Source organism: Zeus faber (genome assembly GCF_960531495.2).
Source record: "Zeus faber genome assembly, chromosome: 19".
Lineage (NCBI taxonomy): Eukaryota > Metazoa > Chordata > Actinopteri > Zeiformes > Zeidae > Zeus > Zeus faber.
In genome coordinates this window covers 20,027,865-20,053,031 of record NC_137206.1, presented here as the reverse complement: position 1 = coordinate 20,053,031, position 25,167 = coordinate 20,027,865, and the positions used below count along the sequence as shown (strand labels likewise).

The following is a 25,167-nucleotide window of genomic DNA, read 5'->3' as shown; positions in this document are numbered from 1 at the left end:
AGCAGCTCTGAAATGATAAAATTTGTCCTCAACAAAGACGAGTGAGCGACGGACAGGCAGATATATGGACGACAAAACAGACAGCCACCTAGGAAGGCTTCATCTTTGATGTCGTTGTCTGTAAAGAGAAAAGTGACTCCTTTTCCCTGCTGTCCAGCGATACGATACAGAGTCTTCAGGTCCTCAAGGAGATTGCTGTTGTTATACGTCCTGGACACACACACACACACACACACACACACACACACACACACACACACACACACACAGTGTTGGTTTGTTAAGATGCATGCGTCCGAGCAAACACAAGCAAATGCGATAACGTGCCGCTGGAAAAGCAACAGAACCAAGCCAGCACATGGTTGTGTGTCCGTGTTCCTCTGACCTGGTGAGGGTGATCTGAAAGGTCTGGTACCCGGCGATGAAGGAGGCCAGTCTGGTCAGACTCTGCTTTCCCGACCCCCCCACCCCCACCAGCAGGGCGTTCCCCTGTGGGGTCTGCAGGATCCGGGAGATCTTGAGCAGGTGGGTCATCGCATCCTGCAATAAAGACACTGCTCTTAACTATACCGGCTTCAGACCAAAATTGTCAGCCTCTTTATTGTTGTGAAAACGCTGACCCTGAGAAATGCAGAAAAGCTGTGTTGGAGTATTAAAAGCTCACCAAATATAACTAAAATCTTTTCATGGGAGGGTGTCTATTTAAATTTTAAAATTCCCAGGCGAGCCCTGACCCTCATCTGTCAAACGAGACCCAATATCTGGATGGAATGAAGGACATGTTTAAATTATTATACCGAGTTCTGTCCTGTGTCATTTACAATTTCGTTTTAACCATTTCAGGCAGTGTGTGAGCCATCGCGTCCAAGAAGACTGCTTCCCCAGGCGAGGTCCACATATGTCTTATCAAATGCTGCTGCCCTGTGGCGTCAAGGGACCTCAATGTGACTTCGGACAGGGAACACCGACACGAAGAGCCATAAGATATATAATATAATAATATATAATCCAGTGCTTTCTGATGCTGCCACGCTCCGTGTCAGATTTTTGGTCAAACTGATATTTCGGATGCAGGGTCAACCTTAAAGAAGACCAGGTCCATGGCTCCGCCCCTCACGGCTTCGTTGTACTGCTGCTGGAAGACGGTCAGACGCTCTGCAAGAGAATCCAGCGATGCGATCGGCTCGTAGACCTGTCGTCCAAACCATGAAGTTCCACATAAGAAAAGACAATGTCATTAAATAACATTCCCATAATTCTGTATTGAATGAGGTATATTCGTCTGTGTTTGAATCAAACAGTGCGTGCTTTATGACCTTGGGGGCCACTAGCTCAATATCCTCAGGCTCCTCCCCGGTTGGCTCCGGAGCCTCCTGCATGAAGTCCACAAAGTAGCTGTTCCACTGAGCATGCTCAGTCAGAGCCATCCCATGATCCTCCGCTGTGATCTGGGGAGGTGTTAATATAATTAATGAACAAATAAGTTATTGCTTAAGAGAGAGAGAATGTTACTGCAATGTGTGTGTGTGTGTGTTTTGAGTGTGTTTAGGTTGCAAAAACACACACAACTAAACACAAAGAAAATACACATCTAAACACACACACACACACACACCTTCTCCATGATGCTGTGGAAGGTGTGTGTGTCTCTGGCGTCAATGAATCGGTCGGCGATCACCCTGGTACACTCGTGATGGAGGAGAGCGGACAGAACCTCGACGCTCTGACACACCTCAGAGCGCACGGTCAGAACACCCTGCGAAGCGCACACACGCACGCACGCACGCACACACGCACGCACACACGCACACACACACACACACATTATTGTATAAAGCAGTTAATATGTTTTTCAATTTGTTTTTGCAATATGGGTCATCTTGTTTGAGATGGCACTACAGGGATCAGTGAATACATTTTCTTTGGTTACATGGCCGTTTTACCTGCCAGATGCGACTTAGGTCCCTCAGGTTGAATATGTAGTGGAACTTAGCGGGAGATGGAAGCATCTGAGTAGAGAGAGAGCGAGAGAGAGAGAGAGAGAGAGAGAGAGAGAGAGAGAGAGAGAGAGAGAGAGAGAGAGAGACTTTGACTTTTGTTGTTCTCTATTGGAAAATTTATCTTAAAGACGTAACGAAAAGTATGTCAAAGAATGGAAAAAAAACGACATAGCTCTCGTCTCACTCTGTCGCTCTCGCACACACACGCACGCACGCACACGCACGCACACACACACACAGACACACACACACAGACACACACACACACACACACACACACACACACACACACACACACACACACACACACACACACAATTCAGCGTTCAGCGTACACTCAATTCTTCTTCATCAGCAAGACATAAAGCCCCATTTACACACCAAACATTCTAAAGCCTTCAACATGACTGATGAGCTGGTAGGAGGCATATTCTGACCTGAGGCGCGCAGAGACCGCGGGCCAACCCCCTGAACCCTATTTCTCCTGGCTCGCCAGGTTTATGATTTAGCCTGCCCAAACAAGACATTTAGCAGAAGAGATTTTGCTTTTTTACTGCACGAGTACAAAGGCCCCAAAATATAAAGGCCCACAGACAATAACGATTCCCCCAATATCTGAGTTCAGTTCAGAAACACGATGACATTGAATAAAAGCATGTGCAACAGTTTCAGCTAGATCACAGAACGGACACCCAAGTCCAACATTTGGATCTATCCTTGCCAAGCATGTGTTAGAGCCTCATGTAGGATTCTCCACTGTAAGTCCCCAGTTTTTTTCTTGTGGTGGAGACACCACTCTTCACCTCAAACCTACTCTGCCCCACTAACAGTCCCCTCCAACGATGCTCCTCATCACTCAGAAGGTCTCTTATGCGTTGGATTTTTACTAGTGCCATATAAAAGTCCTTCCCCACAATGTTCTCCAGGCTCCCCAGGCTTGGAGTGCTAAGAGTCAGCAGCTTCCCCCTCTCCTCAATCCAATCATCTGGAACAAAAGAGAGGGACAAAGATGGAAAAAGTGGTAGATTTTCCTCCCTCGCTTGGTTGACAAAGACCGTCACCTCTTCAGAGAGAGCACCGAAGACCTCCCTTTTAAATGTCTCCAAACTCCTCAGAGGAGTTATGCCCGTCTGTTAGGATCTCCTGGGTAGTCTTCCGACAAGCAGCCCCATCCTGCCGCAGGTGTCCAAGTTTTGAAAACCCACTCCTCATCATCTGTTTCCTTGTTTCTGCAGAGTGCAGAGATTGCACTGGAATAAGTGGGTTATCAAAAATTGGCTCCTTCCATATCTATGGCCCAGGCTCCATACCTCCTTCTCATGCCTCCTCTTCCATGCTTTCAACATGGAGGAATAAAAAGGTGAAAGTCACAGTTTTTGTAGTAGTCCATCCCACACTACTTCGTGACCCAACCCTCCGAGCCTATATAGAGTCCCAAAAGCTTGAGCCCCTCTCTACCCCACTGTAGCCCACCTGGCAGCTGAGGCACTTCCTCCCTCCTCCATGAACCACAAAGTCAAGCCTCGCTCGTCGCCCAGTTCACTTTAGCCAAGGCAGCTCTTTCGTAAATTGTGAGGCTGTTTCGCTAATTCCTGTATATTGTTTTTATCGCTGACCATTACTGACAGGTCATCTGCATTTGCGGAAAGTTTAACTGGGGTCCCAAATTCTAACCCTACTGGACTTGATCCCTGCATCTCATTCCGTAGCAGTACCAGGAGAGGCTCAATAGCAAGAGTATAGAGCTGTCCCGAAAGAGGACATCCTTGTCTGATGCCGCACCCCGTAGTTACTTGCCGCCTCAGTGCCCCGCCCACCTTGACTCGCCATGAGGCTCCAGTTTATAGCAACCTGACCCCAGCGATAAAATGTTCCCCACAGCAAAATGAGGATAACGTTTTAAAAAGGTACTCGTGGTCTCCTCCGTCACAAAAGCTTTTTCCTGATCCAATGCAATTATTCCAAAATTCACTTCAGTAAAATCAGCAAGATCCATCATATCACGCAGAAGATGCAAGTTTTCTAATATTGAGCGACTTGGTATACAGCACATTTGCTCCTTTTCAATGATTGACCCCAGACAGCTCTTAAGCCTGTTTGCTCAGCTTTTCGAGAAAATCTTTCGCACATAATAGGGCAACATGTCTCCAGTTTGAGAGCGAGCTCAAATCACTGTCCTTTGGGAAAAGAGTTAGCCCAGACAGCTGAGTGGCAGTTCTCCTGAATTTATGCATTCACATAAAACATTGGCGCATCCACCCCTGGAGCTTTTCCTAGAGGCATCTGGAAAAGGGCTTTACTCGGCTCATTGAAGGTAATGGGAGAGTCTAAATCAGTCTTTTCCGCATGAGAGAGTCTTGGCAGATCCTTAAGCAAAGTGTCACACAAATCAGTAGAAAACAAATTCTCACGAAATGAAGCCGCTTCCTTCCTCATCTTCTTCACCACACGTGTTAAAGACCCGTTATGTCATCTCAAATGGTGCATTTTGCTTTGGTTTTCTCCAGCCCCAAAAAAGAGAGCGCGTGGAGCATCCATCTCCCTCAACATAGAAAACCTGAACCGTACCAGTGCTTTGCTCGCTACTATAAGTATGTTCCCAAATCTCTTCGGAGCACAGATGTTTTGATTTGCTCTCACGTTATCGGTACCTATCATTTCATTTTCAAGTTCCTTAATGCTGTTCTCCAACCGCTCCAACACCCTCCCTGCTTCAGCTGTGGAATTCCTAATGTGAATCCTTTCCTGCATTCCACCACCAGCTCAGTGATTCAGAATCACTCCTTCTATCCCTCCACCTGACCCAGAAATCCTCAAAACTCCTGCAAAACTTGGCATCTTGCAGCAGCTTTACATTGAACTTCCAATACGCAGATCTCTGTGGTGGTGATCCAACAGACAGGTGGTCAATTGCAATGTGGTGAACAGAGAAACTAATAGGTGAAATTGCGGATTTAAGCGTCCTGTTGCAGTAGGGTCCTTGTATATAAAAAACATCTAAGCGCTGCACTTACTCTAATCTCCTAAGACTTTAGACCACGTGTTTTGTTTTGTGTTTGGATTTTTGATCCTCCATGTATCAAGTCAATTGGCAGCGTTGACCACACCTCTCAGTATCCCTGCAGCTCCTGTGTGGGGATCTTCTCCCTTTCCGTCTAAAAGTGGAATAGTAGTGCAGTTCCACTCCCCTCCTGGGATTAAGATCTCATTTTGACTCACGTGGGAAATCCCCAGTCTTAGCTTCCCAAACAATGACACCCTTTAATTTCCCATACATGGTGCATAGATGTTGATAAAGACAGTCCCTGCCGGTAATTTTAGCCCTTACAACTAACAATCTACCTTCACAGACTTTATTTTTTGACACAATATTTACAGCCAACCCCGGTGAAAACAAAATGGCCACCTCTGCACTAAAAACTGTACCATGGCTCAACACACGGGCTTCCTTCCACTATATTCCCCAATCCACCTCATTCTCCACATCACTATGAGTTTCCTGTAAAAACAGGACATTTATATTTTGATGTTTTATGTATTCTCCGAGCAGAGCTCTTCTCCCCTGGTCTCTGCCGCCATTAATATTCAGTGTGCCTATTCTTAACATATTCGAAAATACAGGCAAAAGGAGAGACAAGGAAAGAACCAAACCCAGAAGCCAAAACAACAAAAACGTATGAGTAAACACACCCATCGAGAATCATTAAGACTTTTGCGCACAACAGTGGCCCATTTACTCAATCTATATTTACGCCGAGTTGAAATCCCCGTGGGCTTTTGTGTCCCTGCTGCATTTCTTCCTGATCTTAAAAAAACATGTGTATCAGGAAAGAATTCTGTAACATCAATATTTTTCTTTTTTTTTTTGAGTTTTGAGCAAGAAAATCATCCAACTCCTCTGCAGAATAGACCTCAGCCTCCTCCTGGCCTGCTCATATTTCCTCTTCCTCTTACCCCAGAGCACCGATAGGAAAGGTCCATACCTGCCTACCTGCCACCGCGGGCCGCGGACAGGCCGGTCTTTTATGTCCGAAAATCGCCAAAAACGAAACAGCCCACGCTCTCCATGCTGCATTGACGTTGAGAGTTTGATCGGTGTCGTTTAAATACGAGAAGACTACGGAGTGAAAGAACGTGCTACAGTCGGGGGTCCCAAGGCGATCATTGCGGAAAAAACCCTTGCAAATTTTCCAAATTGGGATGATCTTTTCGCTGAAGCCTCGTTCTGCAATGAATGGAGACACAGTGGAGATCACTACTCGTGTGGCTGGAGCGACCAAAGGAGAGGCCGACACCAACACACCTTTGACCCAAATGCTGCTCGCAATGACTTTATTAACCGGAGATTCCTTTTTAAGAAACACTCCCAGCGCCTCGTTCATTCTAGCACCGTGACCTAAGTTTTCGCACCCTCCCTGCTCTCCCACTCCTTCAAGAACGTCCTCCACCGTACCGCTGCCGTCCGGCACACATCGCAATCCATGTCGGAGCGTGATTTGCTCCAATCCACCGGATTGACAGGCCATTCCAGTGCGGCCTTACCTGGCCTGGCACCACGCCAAAGACCGGTGCGCACCGCACCGGACTGGCACTGATTAAACAACTTGTACCACAAAAATCGAATATTAAACTCCCACCCTGTAAAAGTTAGAAAAAGGTGATCAGAGAAAAAGCACCGAACCTCGAGCCAACATCTCTTACCGGAAACGGAGAGAGAGAGAGAGAGAGAGCAGCACAGAGAGAGAGACAGAGGAGAGGCGATTAAAAGGGAATCAGTTTATTTGAGGCTCTACTCAAACAGTGGATGAACTTTGCGTTATAAAAACCTGCAAGGAAGGAAGGAAAAAAGGAAGGAAGGAAGGAAGGAAGGAAGGAAAAATGGAACAATTCAAGGCGTTTCATCCAACAATGTGTGATCCAGTACCTTGGTCTTGATGGCCTGCCACAGGCGTCGCGTGGTGGGGACCAGGGCCCCGGCCAGGGCGCACACCTCGGCGGGGAACCCTCGCTCCGGGCAGAAGTATCCCTGCGCCAGCGTGCAGAAGATCTTGTCGATGGAGGAGTTGGAGGGCAAGGTGCAGTTAAAGATGGAGAACTGACGCTTCAGCCGCTGAGGGATGTCGTTCCTTCCTCCGCCCGGGTGGATCATCGCTGCTACAAGCTAGAGGGAGACTCATAGGGTTTTAAGTTGCTCCGGTTGTGTTTAGTATGAAATATCGCATAACATTCAAAACATATAAAAATAAAACGTCTATCTATCCATCAGGGCTTATTCTGGGCACAGAACCAACCTACTACCAAGCGATACTCAATTGTTACAATACCATGTGTGATTATAATAGAATAATAAATTACCAATGATAATAATAATTAAATTACTATTCAATCATTTTCAAACATTTACACGAGGAAAATCAGTTTCCACAAAGGCACCTGAATGTCCACCACGGTGATGAACTCTCCCGGTCGATCCAAACTGTAGAATCCATGCTGCTCCATCAGCTGACGCACAATCTCATTGGTGATCTGAGAGAGGAGGAGGATATCAACCACCTGATTGGTTAATACGAAAAGAAAAGGATAAACTAAAGAGAGAGACAGAGAGAGAGAGAGAGAGAGAGAGAGAGAGAGAGAGAGAGAGAGAGAGAGACAGGTGACGGACCTGGTCTCCCCACTCGTTAATGATGGGCATGTTGATGTCGTCTATGAAGAGGGTCATCCTCTTCCCGGCTGGAGGGCCGTAGGTGGAGCCCATGCGCTTGTCGATGTAGCTCTCCACCGTCCTCTGGAACATGTTGGGCAGCGTGGCCGAGGAGAAGTTCACCCTCTTACTGAGCTGCACCTCCGGGTCGAACTTACTGGTGTAGCCCTGGAGGGATTGATACAACAGACAAGTGGTCACGAATATCAATCACTTGAGATACAATGAGATGCGATAACACTTGATTAATTCCTGGGGGGAAACCCAGGATGTAATATGTTTAACAATATGCTTAACAAAAAGGCATAAAAATTGAATTATTGATATATTATTATAATTATAATTTATTATTGCTTATATACCCTTTGTCAACTAAACCACTTGAAATTGAGTCAATTGGACTTGTCTGTGAAGAAATATATAAAAAACATATTTATGTCATTAAACAAGGTTACAGAGAATGCCTGTTTCTAAACAATAAAAAAAAAATCATTTTCATTGCAGTTGTTTTTACAAATCTTTTTAGCGAGCACCCCCAACCATTTTTCTTTACTTTCTAGTTCTCTCGCTCGTTCTGTCTCTCTAGCGCTGCCCCCTCACCCTGATCATCACGGTCTTGGCGGTGCCTTGCTCTCCAGTCAGCAGCACCGCCTTCCCCTGCTTCATGATGGTCTGGACCAGGAAGTCGGTGCGAACGTTGTCCACGTTTGGAACCAGGATGGATCCGTAGTCTGGCACATGGTCCGTTGGGTAGATGTACTCCGGCACCTAAAGCAGTTGTCATGTACTTAATAGAAATACACTGATCAGCCACAACAATACAACCACCAACAGGTGAAGTGAATAACATTGTTCAAGGAGAATCTTCTCATTCCAGTGGCACCTGTCAAGGGGTGGGGTATGTTAGGCAACAAGTGACCAGTCAGTTCTTGAAGTTGATGTGTTGGAAGCAGGAAAAATGGAAAAGGGTAAGGATCCGAGCCACTTTGACAAGGGACAAATTGTGATGGTTAGACGACTGGGTCAGAGCATCTCCAAAACGGCAGGTCTTGTGGGGTGTTCCTTGTATACAGTGGTTAGTACCTACCAAAAGTGGTCCAAGTAAGGACAACCGGTGAACCAGCGACAAGGTCATGGGCGCCCATGGGCTCATTGATGCAAGTGGGGAGTGAAGTCTAGCCCGTCTGGCCGATTCCCCAGAAGAGCTACTGTAGCACAAATTGCTGAAAAAGCTAATGCTGTTTATGATAGAAAGGTGTCAGAACACACAGTGCATCACAGCTTGCTGTGTATGAGGCTGTGTAGCCGCAGACCGGTCAGAGTGTCCATGCTGACCCCTGTCCACTGCCGAAAGCACCTGCAATGGGCACGTGAGCGTCAGAACTGGACCATGGAGCAATGGAAGAAGGTGGCCTGGTCTGATGAATCACGTTTTCTTCTACATCATGTGGATGGTCGGGTGCGTGTGCGTTGTTTACCTGGGGAAGAGATGGCACCAGGATGCATTATGGGAAGAAGGCAAGCTGGTGGAGGCAGGGTGATGCTCTGGGCAATGTTCCGCTGGGAAACCTTGGGTCCAGGCATTCATGTGAATGTTACTTTGACACGTACCACCTGCCTAAACATTGTTTCAGACCAGGTTCACCCCTTCATGGCAACGGTATTCCCTGATGACAGTGGCCTCTTCAGCAGGATAATGTGCCCTGCCACACTGCAAAGATTGTTCAGGAATGGTTTGAGGAACATGACAAAGAGTTCAAGTTGTTGACTTCACCTCCAAATTCCCCAGATCTCAATCCGATCGAGCATGTGCGGGATGTGCTGGAACAACAAGCCCAATCCATGGGGGCCCCACCTCACAACTCCCAGGACTTAAAGGATCTTCTGCTAACGTCTTGGTGCCAGATACCACAGGACACCTTCAGAGGTCTTGGAGTCCATGCCTCCACGAGTCAGAGCTGTTTTGGCAGCACGAGGGGGATCTACACTATATTAATATTGTGGCTGATCTGTGTATATTTCCATGTCACTCAACCAATGTTAATCGCAGTTTTTAAAACTGTTCCTCCAGACCTTGTTGGACCAATGCTCCCAGTTTCCTTGCTGGTTGACGGTGAACTCGAAGATGGTCTGGTCCTCCTGGGTCCGGGGCAGGTCCAGAGAAGGGCTGTGCCCCTACAGGACAGGACAGGAGAGGACATTACCAGGAATGCTCCAAAAGTACCAGTAAACAACCAGTGACATTTGTGTGAGTGAGTGTGTGCACCTTTAAGAAGGCCTCCATCTTGGCTCTGTCATCCAACTCCAGCAAAGCTCCCAGAGACCACATGACCGCAAACACAAACAGACGACCCAGGTCGCCATGACTACGGTGTCTGTCATCCGAAGCTGGTAACAGGCCCTGGACACACACAGAGACACACACACACACACACACACACACACACACACACACACACACACACACACACACACACACTTATTATTCCATCTACTCTACTCTGCGATGGGATGTATTTCAGGGAATAAACGTACCCGTAGCAGGTCGATGGTCTGTTTGATGTACATGCACTCCAAGACCTGCATCTTGGGAGACACCGCTGTGGAGACGAACTCCACAAGGTCCTGGAGGAGACAGAGGAAACATCACTGACCGAGCGAGGAGTTCACTTGAACCATCTCTTCTCCTCTCCCATACCGTTTCAGCGATCTAGAAGTGTTCATGTTTCACCTGAAGTACTATATCGTTATACTCAATGTCACCTGGTAGCAGCCATTGAAGCAGTCCTGCAGGTGCTGGGCCTGGTTCTGGGGCAGGGTCTGAAGCCAGGCCTGCAGGATGGGTCTCCAGTCCAGCACAGAGGAGCTCATGAAGACCATCCCGTTGCGGGACACCGTGGCCGGGGACGCGTTGTCGATGTTATGGGGCTCAAACACAACCTGCGGGCAGCGGATGGAATTTGATAGAAATCTGTGTTTTCTAGCTTAACGGGATCCCACACATGCAAGTTTACATTTAAGGTAAGAATGGAATCACTGAGAACCACTGATAAATTAAAATATCTTAACTTTACTAAAAAGTACTAAAATAATACTAAAATAAGTACTAAAATAACTCCAACTTTTATTTGTATTTTGCCATTACCCTCAGCTACACATATATTTGAAATTGGGCTTTTATAAAGTTGCTATGACATCATACATGAGAAATTTTATATAAAAAAAAACAACCTTAAACTTATTGGGATAATTGGACATCATTGGATTAAAAACACAAAATCCTGAGTCCTCTAAAAACTTGCCTCCACAGGCAAATACAAATCTCCAGTAGCGGGCAATATTTAATTTGCAGCAGGGGGCAGTATTTACCTTGCAACAGAGGGCAGTATTTACCTTGCAGCAGGGCGCCATGGGGATCCGGTCTCCATTGGCTAGTGTCAGAGTTTTGTTGTCGTCCAGAACGGAGTTTAAGTTTTCGATCCAGATGGCATCCACTGGACCATCCAGAACGATCCATACATGCTCCCCCTGGCTCGAACACACACACACACACACACGCACACGCACACGCACACACACACACACACACACACACACACACACACACACACACACACACACACACACACACACACACACACACACACACGATTTCAAAACAAGGAATTTATCTTAAAGTCTAACCCCTAACCTGTCTGTGGAGTGTATTTATGTGTGTATGTATGTATGTATGTATGTATGTATGTATGTATGTATGTATGTACTGTTATATGTCTATACAGTATGTTTGTGTGTTGTGACCTTCTTGGCCTTCAGGGTTTTCCTCCACAGCGTGGAGAAGATCCCGTCCGTCCAGTCGTTGGTGCTGACGTCCAGCGTGCCGAACATCTGCGGCGCTGTGATGGACTTGGGGTTCATCCTCATCTCCCTGTGGGGGGCGCCGCACTCCGTCATGGCCTTCATGAGAGTGTGTATGCAGGATGTCTTCCCCGCACCACTGGGACCCAGCGTCATCATACCTGGAGCACACACATACGCAAACATAACACCTGAATGGCTACTATACGCAGAAATGAAATACCTATACTGACATTTTATAAACACACACAGACAAACACACACACACACACACACACACACACACACACACACACACACACACTCACACATATACACACACACACACACACACACAGACACACATACCGTGTCGTACTCGCTGCGTCTCGTAGAGCTGCACCAATTTGAGTATCCAGGGAGGATGAGGAATCAAACCGGCAACCTCTGTCTGATGGCTGATAGCCGACTCTAAGTCCGGATAACCTGCTTTATCCAACACTAGAGGTAGTAGAGGAGCAGGAAAGAGTGGAGAAGAGACAGAAACACAACAAAGCAAGTGGACTCGGTGACACACTCAGGTGTGTAAATCAACCTGGAGTGTCTCATTGACATCTGGAAAGAACGTACCGATCCCAGGAAACAGATCGTTGATCAAACTCAGAAACAGAGGCTCGTCTTCATCAACCTAGAGACGGAAGGAGAAAGAGAAAGTGAGGTAATTGGGGAGAAAGTCAGAAGAAGGGTGTCAGAGTATTGTGTACATGAAAACAGTAATTGGGAAAGATATCAGGAAGATAAATGACCTTGAGGGGAGCAGCATAACAGGGAGAAGTTTCATTAAAAAGATCATTATCCATAACCATAAAACTGGATCCTTACTATGAGTGCTATACACCACCATGGCACACACACACACACACACACACACACACACCAGTTTGGAGAGGTTCATGTCTCTGAGGACTCTCATGACCACCGTCTTCTCTGGTTCTGATGGGTTCGCTCTCTTCACCGCCCCCAGCGTCCTCAGAACCGACAGAATGTTCCTCAGACCAAAGTCATAGTGGACCTGAACCCAAGCACATACGGGAAGGAAAACTCTTCAGATGTAGAATAAATAATTATCAATAATAATAAAATAATAAATAAATAAATACATAAATATGTAAAAAAAAACTAAAAAAAAACTCAAATAGAGTTCTTATAAATAGATGTAGTAGCGGTATTGGTGGTCGTAGTATTTTCCAAGCACCACCTGTTTGGAGAGCTGCTCCTCGCACAGCTTGTACAGGGTGTAGAACTTTCGGCTGAGGACCTGGTTGTCACGGAAACCGGCGCTGGCCAGCTTGACCCTCATGATGATGGCTCGGTCGGGAACCATCATGGCCACCGTGCGAAACTGGATCTTCAGATTCTCGGGGAGCTCCTGGCGGCCCGCGTAGCCCGGATTCTACACGGGAAACGGAGGTTAATTCACTTTGTTAAAATTGCTTTTTTACATTTTGTCCGGGGTCTTTGAGAAGCCGTTCACACTATATAAAAAGTTGATATGACATTTATTTAGAACAATAAATATTGTGCATGTGGAACCTGTTAGATTTGCAGTATACAGTAAAACAGCAATTATCAACATGGGGGCCCCTAGTGGCCACTAGAGGCCCACATGGACTGGAAGTGGGCTGCCAAATTAATGGGAAAACATAAAGATTTGAATAACTATTTCTGTTATTTGACATAGACACTTTTGAGATGATCAAGTCGAAAAGGGATGGGAACCGCTGATAAAGATATCTAAAATACCCTCGCAATCACAACTCATGCATAAATGTACGGACAATTGACAGCTTCACAAGTCAAGCCAAGGATCGGTTTACAACAGAAACGAGAAAACCGCAATATGGATGACCTCAAAGTGTCTCCTCAAAGTTGTTTAAACAACAGATTCAAGGGCGCGACAGTTTTTTCCACTTCCTGGTCCTCAGGCAACATCCCATAACCGCCGCACTCCCAAAATGGTCACCATGGTGAGGAAGATGCCGAACTCTGGGTCCATGTTCACCAGGTCTCCGTCGGTGAAGACAAACTGCTTCTTCTTGTTCTTCTTGCACTGCAGCACGATGTAGATCTGCTGAGCGGCCACGGAGAGAACAGGCAGCTCGATGCGGTTGAACTCATCGAAACAGCCCCAGGCGCCCGACTGAGCCAAACCTGCACCAAAATTTTTTTTTTTTAAATACTGTATGTACTGTGTGTATATATATATAAATATATATATATATATATATATATATATATAGACCCATGCACTGACAACACAAACACACAATAACATACACACTACTTTATGAACAAAAGCACAGACACAAACACCTTTGTAGATTCGTCCCAGCCCCCGGTAGTCCATCTGGTCAGAGCAGTTGAAGACAACCACGTACTTCCCGAGACAGCGGCCCATGTCTTTAGTCGTCTCCGTCTTGCCTGAAAATTCACACGCGCACAGAGAGAGAGAGAGACACACAACCACGAAGAAACACGCACACACATACACATATGCGCAAAGAGGCATAGAGAGAAATAGACACACACACACACATACCAGGAAACGGCATCAGTGTTGACAACTGGACAAGCTGCATTGAATGTTTTGGTCACACGACGACACGACGAGACCTTGATCTGTTGCTTCAATACATGTCATGTTCATGTAATATGTGAATATTTTGTGAGGAACATTCCACACTAAGTAACGAAGCTTTCAGGTTGGTTTTTCAGTGTGTGTGTGTGTGTGTGTGTGTGTGTGTGTGTGTGTGTGTGTGTGTGTGTGTGTGCGCGCGCGTGTGTGTGTGTGTTCCAGTTTGGGAGTCAGAGGTTGGTTGTCCTGGTCTTACCTGTTCCCGCTGGTCCAGCTGGAGCCCCACCCATACTCATCCCCAGGGCCTGGGACAAGGTGATGTAGCACCTGGATGGACCATATCCCATATTAATGTTCTAAAAGCTGCATTGAATAGGATTTCTGATGTGTGTGTGTGTGTGTGTGTGTGTGTGTGTGTGTGCGTGTGTGTGTGTGTGTGTGTGTGTGTGTGTGTGTGTGTGTTTCCGCACGGCGGACCTGTCCGTCAAGGGGGTGATGACCAGTCTGTCCGTGCAGCCCAGATACTCGTTGCAGTAGGTGAACTCTACGTCGGTGATCTGGATCACGCAGCGGTCCGTGTCCTCCAGGAAGTAGAACCGCGACTGTTTCTGCCACTCGAAATCCGACGGCGACCTGATGTTCATGCGCACCTTTGACGAGCATCCAGAGAGAGAAAAGAAACAAGTCAGCTGGGTCCCACTGGGAGAGAGGCAAAATACGGAATCAAAGAAGGTTGACGACAAAGAAGCAAACAAACATGTAAAATGGAATAAATACAATTAATAACAAAGGAATAAAAATGGTAGAAAGGAAGAGTCTATCCGTCTCATCTTCTCCGCCCACCAGATCGTCGAAGATGTCTTTCTGGTGAACGTGGATGGTGATCAGGGTCTCGTACTTGGTCCTCTCGTTTTTGCTCAGATCGCTGGTCGTCATGTCGATCAACTCGTTCAGCATGTCTAAGAAGCTCTGATTGGTCGTCTGCATGATCTGCCGGCCAACGAGAGACAGCAGGAGAGGAATTTTAAGGAACGGAATTGAAAGTAGGGATCCATCCAACCCTGATCCGAGCTCCGCCGACCTTCTTGTCGGTCCTGCTGAGCACCAGGGCCTCCTGCGCGTCCCGGGTCCAGATCATCTGCAGGCCCAGCAGGCCGACCTGGGCCGGGAAGGCCGCCTGGAACTCCAGGAGCTTGAGTCCCGGTTCGCTGATGGCGTGGTGGGCGCGGCGGATGACGCTGTGCATGGTGCTTCTGATCCCGTCCAGCAGCTGACCCAGCCACACCTCCACATTGCCCTGGAAACACAGCACAGTTATGTGTGTGTGTGTGAGCGCGTGTGTGTGTGAGCGTGTGTGTGTGAGCGTGTGTGTGTGTGTGTGTATATGTGTGAGCGTGAATATGTCGGAGCGTGTGTGTGTGTGTGCGTGTGTGTGTGTGAGAGTGTTTGTGCACACACACACCTGTGCCAGGACGGGCTGGTGCAGGTCGACGCTTTCTCCTTCCTGGGACTGGAAAGTGAGGATCTGATCGTAGAGCTTGTCGTTAAAGGCCAGTCTGTCAACGTTGTCGAACAGACTCAGCAGGTGAGCCTTCGACACACACACACACACACACACACACACACGCACACACACACACACACACACAAAATAATAATGGAGAGTCAAGAGAAGATATTGTTTCAGTGTCATAATGAATGCGTGTATTTGCGTGTGCGTTTGTCTGTGTGAGTGTGTGTTTTGGCGGCACCTGTATGGTGTGTGAGTCCGAGGCCTGCCCTAGGATCTCCAGCAGAGACGGGTCGGAGACGAAGAAGAACCGAGGGAAGACCAGCCTCTTCTTCTCCAGGTAACCAGACAGGGACTTCTGACACACCTCCAGCTGCTCCAGGAGGTGGGGGAGGAGCTGGAGGATACAGGAATGATTGAAATTAATATTTTTCTTTCTTCCGCAGACATCGAGTATGTGTGTGTTGATGCGGTTCAGAGGACCTGGCTGAGCGTCTCGTCTCCCACGCAGCACTGTACCACCACCGGCATGCCGTGGGCGCGCTGCATGATCTTCTCCCAGGACTTGTCAATGTTCTGGAAACGCTTGGCCTCCTGTAGGCAATAGTTCATGCATATGGAAGCTATATTTGAACTGAGCCTTATTAAAATGTTGGTTCCCACCATTTACGCTGAACGATTGACTGTTGAGAAATGTACCACTCTGCCGCAGCCTCTCACTGTACTTTAATGAAGTCCAATGGGGCAGACGTTTAAGGCATTACAATAATATGTTATGTTAAATATCCCTTTTTGAAAATTGGACGCTCACATTACAATCAGACAGTCTTTATATGTTGTACTAAAAAAATGCGAACATCGTGCCTTTCATCAGGTTTTTCAGGGTTGCATTGACTCTTTTGGCTATATCAGCGTCAACAAGACTAGAAACAGGAAGCTGTGTCGCTCCCTACTAGAAACTCACTGTATCCAACGTTACATTTTGGAGGCACTGCGGCAATTGCAAAAAGTAGCTTGAAAAAATGTGACATTACTGTTATTCAAAACATGTAAAATATATATACTGTATGTACACCTATCGATCCACCTATCCATTCAACCTCTTCTTTACTCTGACCTGTGGCAGCTGTTTGGCGATGTCTCCCCCCACGAACACGGCCTCCAGGTAGATCCAGAGGTTTTGAACCGACACCCACTTCTCAATGACCTCGCTGGTGTTAGACAGCTTCTGGATCCACAGCTGGATGGACGGCTTGAAGGGAGCGTTGTACCTGGGAGACGGACGATACTGTCTCAGTTTCAGTTCCCTTACAGGAGCCGTTCCTTTCATTTCTTCACCGTACCTTCCATCCCTCCATATTTTGGAGGAATAACTGTAGGTTTGCTTCTGCAGGTGCGCTTTGTTGTTTTCCGGTTTGGAATAATTTGTACCAGACTGGACCCAGACATACAACCGAGAAAACATTATTTTTCTCTTTTTTCATCATTCCATAGAATGTTCTTATTCTATTGTAATGGCTTTTCTTTGTTCCTTCCGTTCTTTCTTTGTGTCTTTACCAATTTATTATTTATATAATGGTCTCTCTTTCTTACCTTCTCTCATTCTTCCTTCATCTCATTTTTTTCTTATCTCTCATTCTTTCTCCCTGAACAGGGTTCCTCCATTGCCAAAAGTGATAAAATGTCATATCAAATACACTACAAATAGAGAACCCATTTCCGCCATTTTCTCTCAGTAAAGCTGCACTCTGTGCTGCTGTGATTCACTGCCGTTATTGCGCGACCGAAATATTGAGCATCGAGTTTAAATTTGTCATTGCTGTCTCTGTCCCCTTGGCTTATTCACAACGGTCAAAGAACGCCGGCGCAAAGGATGCACCGCTTATGAATCTGCACCTGTTGCTGAGCAGCGAGCCCAGCACCATCAGGCTGTCCTCGATCAGCGCAACCTTCTCCGCCGTGTCGGAGCCTTTCAGCAGCAGCTCCCCCCGCGCCCTGAACGGGGCGAAGGTGAGCGTGTGGCTGCTCCACTCTGCCACCACGTCTTTCAGCTTGGCCTCGATGTCTCCCTCCTTCAGCGCACTGATGCACACATCCTTTGGGGTTCACACACACACACACACACACACACACACACACACACACACACACACACACACACACACACGCACACACACGCACACAAACACACAGAGTTACATCCACTCAAATATTGTGACTCTCCATAGAGCAGCACATTCTGGGGGAGTACCTCAATGTCCTCTTTGTGTTTTAACAGCGGCGCATCCAAGATGTTTTTCAGAGAAAAAGTATCTGATTCCACCTGGAAATCGTGACCGGTGGTGTCACTCAGACGAACCCAGTGTCTGGATAGCATGGCCTGGGGGACAGGAGAGGAGGGAAAAGTAAAAAAGGGAACCAAATAAATCACAGAACAGACGGAGAAACAAAAAAATAATAATAATCCAGGCCATACAAGTTGAAAAGCCGACCTTGTTGCTCATCATGTAGAGCAGCGGGCAGGTTTCCGTGAAGTCGTCCAGGGTTTTCCTCAGGTCCCTGAAGGCCTGCCACTCCTTCAGCGCCTTGGGCAGCTTACGGATCCTGCAACGACAGGATCGCAGTGGCAGACGACAGACGGAGGTGAAGAGCGCGGTAGATGAAATAAAAGGTGGAGTGGTTGGAATTCGTGCCAAAGTGAGTCCTTTATGTGATTATGTGATTAAGTATATAAACTGACTCCCATATACATGTGTATGACCCATGGTGAAAGCCATGGTAGTGAAAAATGTTTTGATTTTTAACACATTTTAACAAAATGTGTAGCTGTAATATTGTGTTTTTTCAACTGTTTCTGACTTTTCCATACACCATGTTAATAGCTGCATTGCATTCTAATATTAAGCACTCAAAGCTTTCCAGTACATCTATATTCGTCTTAGATTGCCCACAATGAGTCCTCTCTACGTCATAACCCCATCCTCTTTCTCCCCTCTGCACCGTTCTACCTGTTCTGGAAGTCCTGCAGCTCAGCGTTGACCTTGTCGATGTTGAGGTCGGCCCACAGGACGTGCTGGTACGCCGCCACACTGCCGGTGACCGAGTTGTAGAGAGTGTAGAGCTTAGAGAGCAGGGAGAGCTCCCGCTTGATCCTCTGCAGCTCGGGATACTCTGAAGACGGGAGACACACTGGGTTAGAGGGAGGAAGGAAGGGAGGAAGGAAGGAAAGAAGGAGGGAAGGAAGGAAGGATGGATGTAGGGAAGGAAGGAAGGAAGGAAGGAAGGAAGGAAGGAAGGAAGGAAGGAAGGAAGGAAGGAAGAGAGACTGCCTCTTGATCCTCTGCGGCTCCGGATAGAGCGAGCGAGGAGAGAGAGAGAGAGAGAGAGAGAGAGAGAGAGAGAGAGAGAGCATACACTGGGTTGGAGGAAGGAGGGGAGGAGGAAAGGAAGGGAGGAAGGATGACAGATTGAAGGAAGGAAGCATGGAAGGAAAGAGGGAGCAAAGAAGGATAGATGGAAGGAAGAATAGATAGATGGAACGAGGGATAGATGGAAGGAAGGCGGCATTGAAGGAAAGAGGAAGCAACAAAGGATAGACAGAAGGAAAGAATGAAGCAAGGAAGCATAGATGGAAGTCAGGTGGGATATATGGCAGGGAAGCGGGAAGCAATGGAGGTCGGATGGAAAGACAGAAAGGCAGACAGACAGACAGACCAATAGAAAGACACACAGACAGACAGACAGGTCAGACCGTTGACAGTCAGTCCAAACAGCTCTTCTCCTCCAGAGTAAGTTGTGTATTTCCTCCACAGTTGGTCAAACTCGGCCTGGAAACTCTGCAGCCGGTCACTGGCGTCAGTGGGAGCCAGACCATCCACACCTGGACCCCTGCACACACACAAATATTGATTAGTATGCGTGCGTGTGTGCGTGCGTGTGTGTGAGTGTGTGCGTGTGTGCGTGTGTGTACCTCTCATTGTAGTCTGTGTAGAACCTGTCTGTCTCTCTCCGGAAGCGCTCCACTCCAGACAGCAGGTCGGCCTTCATGGTGGGCTGGATCTTTACCAGGGTGTTCTGGTTCTGGAGAACCTGGAGGACACAGAGTCAAGGTCAAGGTTGAGGTCTTTACATTAGTCGAGGTCAGCTATTCCTTCCTTCCATCCATATCAGAATATAATAATAATATGATAACATTTGAAGCTCCATTTCCTCAAAGCTTTTGTATAATAACCAAAGCAATATTACCACCACAGGTTTTCAGCCGGATTTTGTTTTATATTTACTCTGCAACAAAAATAGTATATTTTAGTATTTTATACATGAATTTGAATATTACACTTGCAGATATTAAATATTAAATTATATATTAAAGTGAGACAATAAACCACCAAAATTGCCTTAATAAAACAGAATTCTGCATCAAAAAGTTCTGATCAAGTAACGATTTCTACCTATAAGCAATTCATCCATCCATCCATGTAAGAAATATCCCCTTCCCCTCAGAAGCACTCCACCCCTCCAGTACCAGAGTGTTGAGGTTCTTCCAGGCGTAGCTCAGCCCGTCCACTCTCTCCGCGTTGCCGTCGCTGAAGGAGAGCTGGTATTTGTTGAGCAGAGAGAAGGACTCCTCCACGGGGCCGATGGTGGCGTCGACACGGATCTCCGCCTCACGCAACTGATGATGAACGAATGAACAAATTGAATGAACGAACTTAAAAACAAAATATCAACTTAATATCCAAAAAAATCGTATTGGACTGGACAGCCAAAAATCTGCGGAACAAGGTAATGAATGAATAGAGGAATGGATGAATGAATGAACCGAATATCAGTTCAATATCCAACAAGTATAATATTGGGACCGGATCGTAAAACATTCTAATAGCTTTGCAGGACAATGTAATTGGATGAATAAGGCAATGAATGAATGAATCAATCAATCAATCCATCAACGTCAGCTGAATATCCATCCCAAAATCGTATTGGGCTGGCTGGTCAAACATTTTAATAACTGGATGTAACTTTACAGAATAAGGTAAGAAGAGCAATAAGGCATTGAATGAATGAATGAATAAATGAATAGATTCTCATTCATCAATTTATTATTTTCCCTATTAAAAAAAATAAACCAATAAAGACACATGCTTCCACTACATCCACTGTTGTCAAAGTGGGGTTCACTTACCCTCGGGGGCACAGGGATTGATCGAGGGGGTATGCGAAAAAGTCTGTGATTAACCTTCCAAAGCAGTGATGTTTTGCACCCTAGTGTAACAACAGGATAATATTATCACAATGTCTAATATGTAAGGGATAGTGTTCACAGAATATCAATTAGGATACAAAGGAACCGACAGTGTGTGAATCGTGACGGGTCGATGAATTTCGGTGGAACACATTTCTCAAATGTTGCCTGAACATAATATCGCCTACACAATCCATTAATTATGTTAAAAATAAGAAAAAGCAAAAAGGGATGAATACTTGAGTAACTGGACCATCTGAGCACCACTGGTTACATTTCTAAATGACGAACCTTGTAACCTTGAATTGGCGTAATTGAAGTTGCTCTTTTGGTTATATTTGCCCCAGACAATAATTCAATGTATTGTGATGGAAGCAGTGTCTCACTTCATCTCATGCACTCTCCTTGTCGTTTCACTCTCCCTCTGTCTCACACACACACACACACACACACACACACACACACACACACACACACACACACACACACACACACACACACACACACACACACACACACACACACACATACACACACACACACACACACACACGGTGTAACCGTGCATCAGCTGATGCCCTCAGTAACAAATAATGAATGACCTGCTATAGCTAAATGTAATTTTAAATTTAAGAAAAAAATTACATTTGTTATTTTTATTTTCCAGTTTGTTACCGACCAATTTTGTTGACCTTGTTATGTGTTATGTTGTGCGTGAGTTTAGGTGCAGATCCCCTGTTTGAAATCCAACGTCAATGTCACCCATTTATGCAGCAGAAGTAACAAAACAAAAACATTATAGAGAGCTGTCCGTGGTGCTGGGGGTTCTCGTGACATGGGTACATGACTGTTAAAAGTTTGAGTACCACTGCACCACATGGACAGAAAGCTGAGACAACAGAAGAATAGGCTCTTCACCTGCTTCTCCGGGTCCTGAAGAAAGTTTAGAGAGAAATTTTACCACGCATGTACTGTAAGCACATGGCAATACACTCAATTCTACAAAAACGCACACAGATCTATACCTGATTCCAGAGGGTGGAGAAGTGTGACACAATTGTATGTGTCTATGTTTTGCTATGCTTTTCACATGAACTTTTGTACGATGGATGTGTACTCTGCTTGCCTTCTAAAGGCTGAGTAGAGTTCATGTCTTAAAAAAGACATGAACTAGTCACTCTCTGTGCCTTAATGTAAAGAGGAGAAAGGCAACATGTCTCGATCATAAAAGACGGGAACCTCAACAGATAGTCTGTCTCAACGAAACTGCCCCATCAGCAAAACTGTCTTATCAGCATGACCTTTGCAGAGGCGTCGCAACATCTGCTGACCATCATCCCAGCAGCTCGTCAGCTTCGCCACTCCAAGAAGACCGTATAAAAAGCTCAGCTCTCCAGTGACAAGATTAAATACTTTATCAACCTAAAGTATGGGTCTCCGATTTCCTCTATAACGATTAGTCCGTCCACGGACAAAGTATATAGCTGTTTAGCTTTAACAAGAGGTGAAAAAGGACAAAAGGAAAGGGGGATGAGAGGAGGACCACAGACCTCCCTAAGCGCCGCCATGGCTTCCCGGACGTCGTCGAGGTCGGCGATGGGACGCTGCAGGCGCTTGGTCAGGCTGTCGATGAAGGAGAAAACCTCGTCCATCTGGGCCGACGCGCGGCGGCTCAGCGCCACGCCGAACGCCCGCTTCCACACCCGGCACTCCTGGGTCAGGGAGAGCTTCAGCTGGTCCATGTCCAGCACCACAGAACCCACGGTCCAGGAGGCGGGGAGCTCCTCGATCTGGGCCTCCAGCTTCTGAACGAAGGAGGAGCATGGGTTCGAGTGACAAATTGGACCGGACCAGACCAGAAGCAGAACTTACAGACTTCCACTTACAGAGTAGGACGAGATCTGGGAGCTGAACTCTGTCAGGGAGGGATCGGTCTCCAGGAAGCTCTTCACCTGCTTCTCTGGGTCCTGAAGAAAGTTTAGAGAGAATGTTTACCACGCATGTACTGTAAGCACATGGCAACACACTCAATTCTACAAAAACACACACCTGATTCCAGAGGGTGGAGAAGTGTGACAGTTGCGTCAGTGTGTCAGTAACTTGAGTCTTTAGGGAGGAAACCACAGAGCCGAGCTGGATGACAGACCTGGTTGAACCAGACGCAACATATCAGCACGGACTCGATCCAATTACGAGTTTTTACACTTTACAAGTGCCCATGGATCAATTTATAGGGAGGTAGTTTGCTTTTTAGTTCACTTTAAAAAACGATTTTGAAACGATCCCCATTTCCAAACCAGGTTCTTTCCCGCTTCCACAAGCAGACTATGAACACAAACACAAATGGGACGCGCCGGGGACTGTGGGACTGACTTGGTGACGTCTTTGTGCTCGGCCAGCTGCCGGTCCAGAGGCCTCAGAACCAGCTGCTTGATGGGTCCTTCGTCTCCAGCATCCCTCACGGCTGCCTGCTCTATCTGAGGACAGAGGGTGAGAGAGAGAGAGAGAGAGAGAGAGAGAGAGAGAGAGAGAGAGAGAGAGAGAGAGAGAGAGAGAGAGAGAGAGAGAGAGAGAGAGGAGGGGGAGAGAGAGATGGACAAGGGGTGAACATCACTTCTGATTGGACACTGACAGGAAACAGGTAATAAAAGTGTGTGTTGGGTTTGATTTGTACCTGGAGCTGCTTGTGGTGCAGGTGGGCGAACGTCCACAGGGGAATGTCTTTGGCCATGGACAGCATGATGTTTACCGCCTTGTTGACTGTGCTCTGTAACACACACACACACACACACACACACACACACACACACACACACACACACACACACACACACACACACACACACACACACACACACACACACACACTCAAATAAACACATGACAAGAAATGGAAAAAAAACCCATTATAATATATTATAAATAATAATACATACACACACACACACTGTATACGGAAATAGCACTCATGTACTTGTATGTCATCCAGGCTTGGTCTGAGGACTATGTTGGGGATCGCCAGCTGGATGGAGGCCCTGAGGAGAGGAGCCGGGCCCTCGGGGCCCTTCGGGGTCCACGGGGAGGAGGTTGGGGGGTGTGCGCTGCTTACATGCAGCCTCCTCCTGAGGGCCTCTAGAGATGACCTGGTGGCTGGGGAGAGGAATATTCTTAATTTAATGTCTTTCCAAGGCTTGGATAGATAGCTTAAAGACAGATGGGTAAAAACTGTTAAAATTGTGTTAAAATCCAAAAAATATATTCCAAAAGATTCATTTTCAAATTCCCCTAAAATACATTTTCCATAACACAACTACATTAAATATATCTTTTACATTTAAAAAGTAAATGTAAATATTTTCCATCATAAAATCTATGAATATTGAATTAAAGGGAAAATTACTTTATATGAGAATCTCTTATAAAATCATCACTTTTCTTTTTTAAAGCAAAAGTGCAGGGTCTAAGCTTTATGGTCAACTTTAGGTCAAGAAAAGAGCACAAGTACAAATATTGTGGAAAAAGTGCAGTGCCAAACAAAAATACCATGCAGGTAAACTGCTTTAACAGTGAAGGCAATAAAAAAGAAGAGGAGGAGGTATAACAAAGTCAGAGAAGAAGTGAAGGATGGCAAAGTAGGAAAGAAGGGTGTGGGGTTTGCCCTGACCTTGGAGCAAGGCATCTGTGTTGCGCTGGCAGATGCTGCCCATCAGGTTGTAGAAGCGACAAGGAAGACATGACTGACAGCGAGTCTTCTGCTTCACGTCTGGACCGAGACACTGATAAGAACCCTGAGGAGGAGAGGAGAGCTATGTGTGATCATGTGTGTGTGTGTGTGTGTGTGTGTGTGTGTGTGTGTGTGTGTGTGTGTGTGTGTGTGTGTGTGTGTGTGTGTGTGTGTGTGTGATGATGCATGTGTGTACCTCCAGATTAACTGTGTCTGTTGGCTTCAACTTGTTCTTCAACTCCTCCATCAGTTCAAATACACACCTTTCTACTTGCTGGCTCTGACTGCCACACACACACATACACACAGACACACAGACACACACACACACACACACACACACACACACACACACACACACACACACACACACACACACACACACACACACACACATACACACACACTCACAACTTATCATCAAAAACTATGATAATATTACATCATATTATTTTTATTGAATAAATGTTATATAATCAAATATAAAAACAATATGCACCCACTAATATAATATC

General features: G+C 46.4%; 1 protein-coding gene across 1 annotated transcript in view; it reads right to left on the bottom strand.

Moving 5' to 3' along the window:
- dnah5l (dynein, axonemal, heavy chain 5 like) overlaps nt 1–25,167 on the bottom strand; it is a gene marked incomplete at both ends in the record, with an annotated part of 47,633 nt that overhangs the window by 13,364 nt on the left and 9,102 nt on the right. The window contains 45 exons of the mRNA XM_080020433.1: nt 89–210; nt 386–540; nt 1,082–1,192; nt 1,317–1,448; nt 1,616–1,756; nt 1,944–2,009; nt 6,925–7,161; nt 7,434–7,526; nt 7,663–7,869; nt 8,302–8,469; nt 9,775–9,876; nt 9,968–10,102; nt 10,237–10,326; nt 10,465–10,641; nt 11,095–11,229; nt 11,503–11,720; nt 11,908–12,039; nt 12,169–12,226; nt 12,476–12,610; nt 12,797–12,991; nt 13,562–13,749; nt 13,912–14,019; nt 14,430–14,500; nt 14,651–14,823; nt 15,017–15,163; nt 15,255–15,470; nt 15,636–15,764; nt 15,925–16,080; nt 16,167–16,277; nt 16,801–16,954; nt 17,580–17,779; nt 17,935–18,063; nt 18,176–18,287; nt 18,692–18,854; nt 19,435–19,571; nt 19,654–19,772; nt 20,209–20,358; nt 22,479–22,733; nt 22,815–22,895; nt 22,978–23,074; nt 23,302–23,405; nt 23,603–23,695; nt 23,903–24,078; nt 24,593–24,716; nt 24,849–24,936. Coding sequence (XP_079876559.1) covers nt 89–210; nt 386–540; nt 1,082–1,192; nt 1,317–1,448; nt 1,616–1,756; nt 1,944–2,009; nt 6,925–7,161; nt 7,434–7,526; nt 7,663–7,869; nt 8,302–8,469; nt 9,775–9,876; nt 9,968–10,102; nt 10,237–10,326; nt 10,465–10,641; nt 11,095–11,229; nt 11,503–11,720; nt 11,908–12,039; nt 12,169–12,226; nt 12,476–12,610; nt 12,797–12,991; nt 13,562–13,749; nt 13,912–14,019; nt 14,430–14,500; nt 14,651–14,823; nt 15,017–15,163; nt 15,255–15,470; nt 15,636–15,764; nt 15,925–16,080; nt 16,167–16,277; nt 16,801–16,954; nt 17,580–17,779; nt 17,935–18,063; nt 18,176–18,287; nt 18,692–18,854; nt 19,435–19,571; nt 19,654–19,772; nt 20,209–20,358; nt 22,479–22,733; nt 22,815–22,895; nt 22,978–23,074; nt 23,302–23,405; nt 23,603–23,695; nt 23,903–24,078; nt 24,593–24,716; nt 24,849–24,936 — 6,290 coding nt within the window. The remainder of the gene's footprint in view (nt 1–88; nt 211–385; nt 541–1,081; nt 1,193–1,316; nt 1,449–1,615; nt 1,757–1,943; nt 2,010–6,924; nt 7,162–7,433; nt 7,527–7,662; nt 7,870–8,301; nt 8,470–9,774; nt 9,877–9,967; nt 10,103–10,236; nt 10,327–10,464; nt 10,642–11,094; nt 11,230–11,502; nt 11,721–11,907; nt 12,040–12,168; nt 12,227–12,475; nt 12,611–12,796; nt 12,992–13,561; nt 13,750–13,911; nt 14,020–14,429; nt 14,501–14,650; nt 14,824–15,016; nt 15,164–15,254; nt 15,471–15,635; nt 15,765–15,924; nt 16,081–16,166; nt 16,278–16,800; nt 16,955–17,579; nt 17,780–17,934; nt 18,064–18,175; nt 18,288–18,691; nt 18,855–19,434; nt 19,572–19,653; nt 19,773–20,208; nt 20,359–22,478; nt 22,734–22,814; nt 22,896–22,977; nt 23,075–23,301; nt 23,406–23,602; nt 23,696–23,902; nt 24,079–24,592; nt 24,717–24,848; nt 24,937–25,167) is intronic.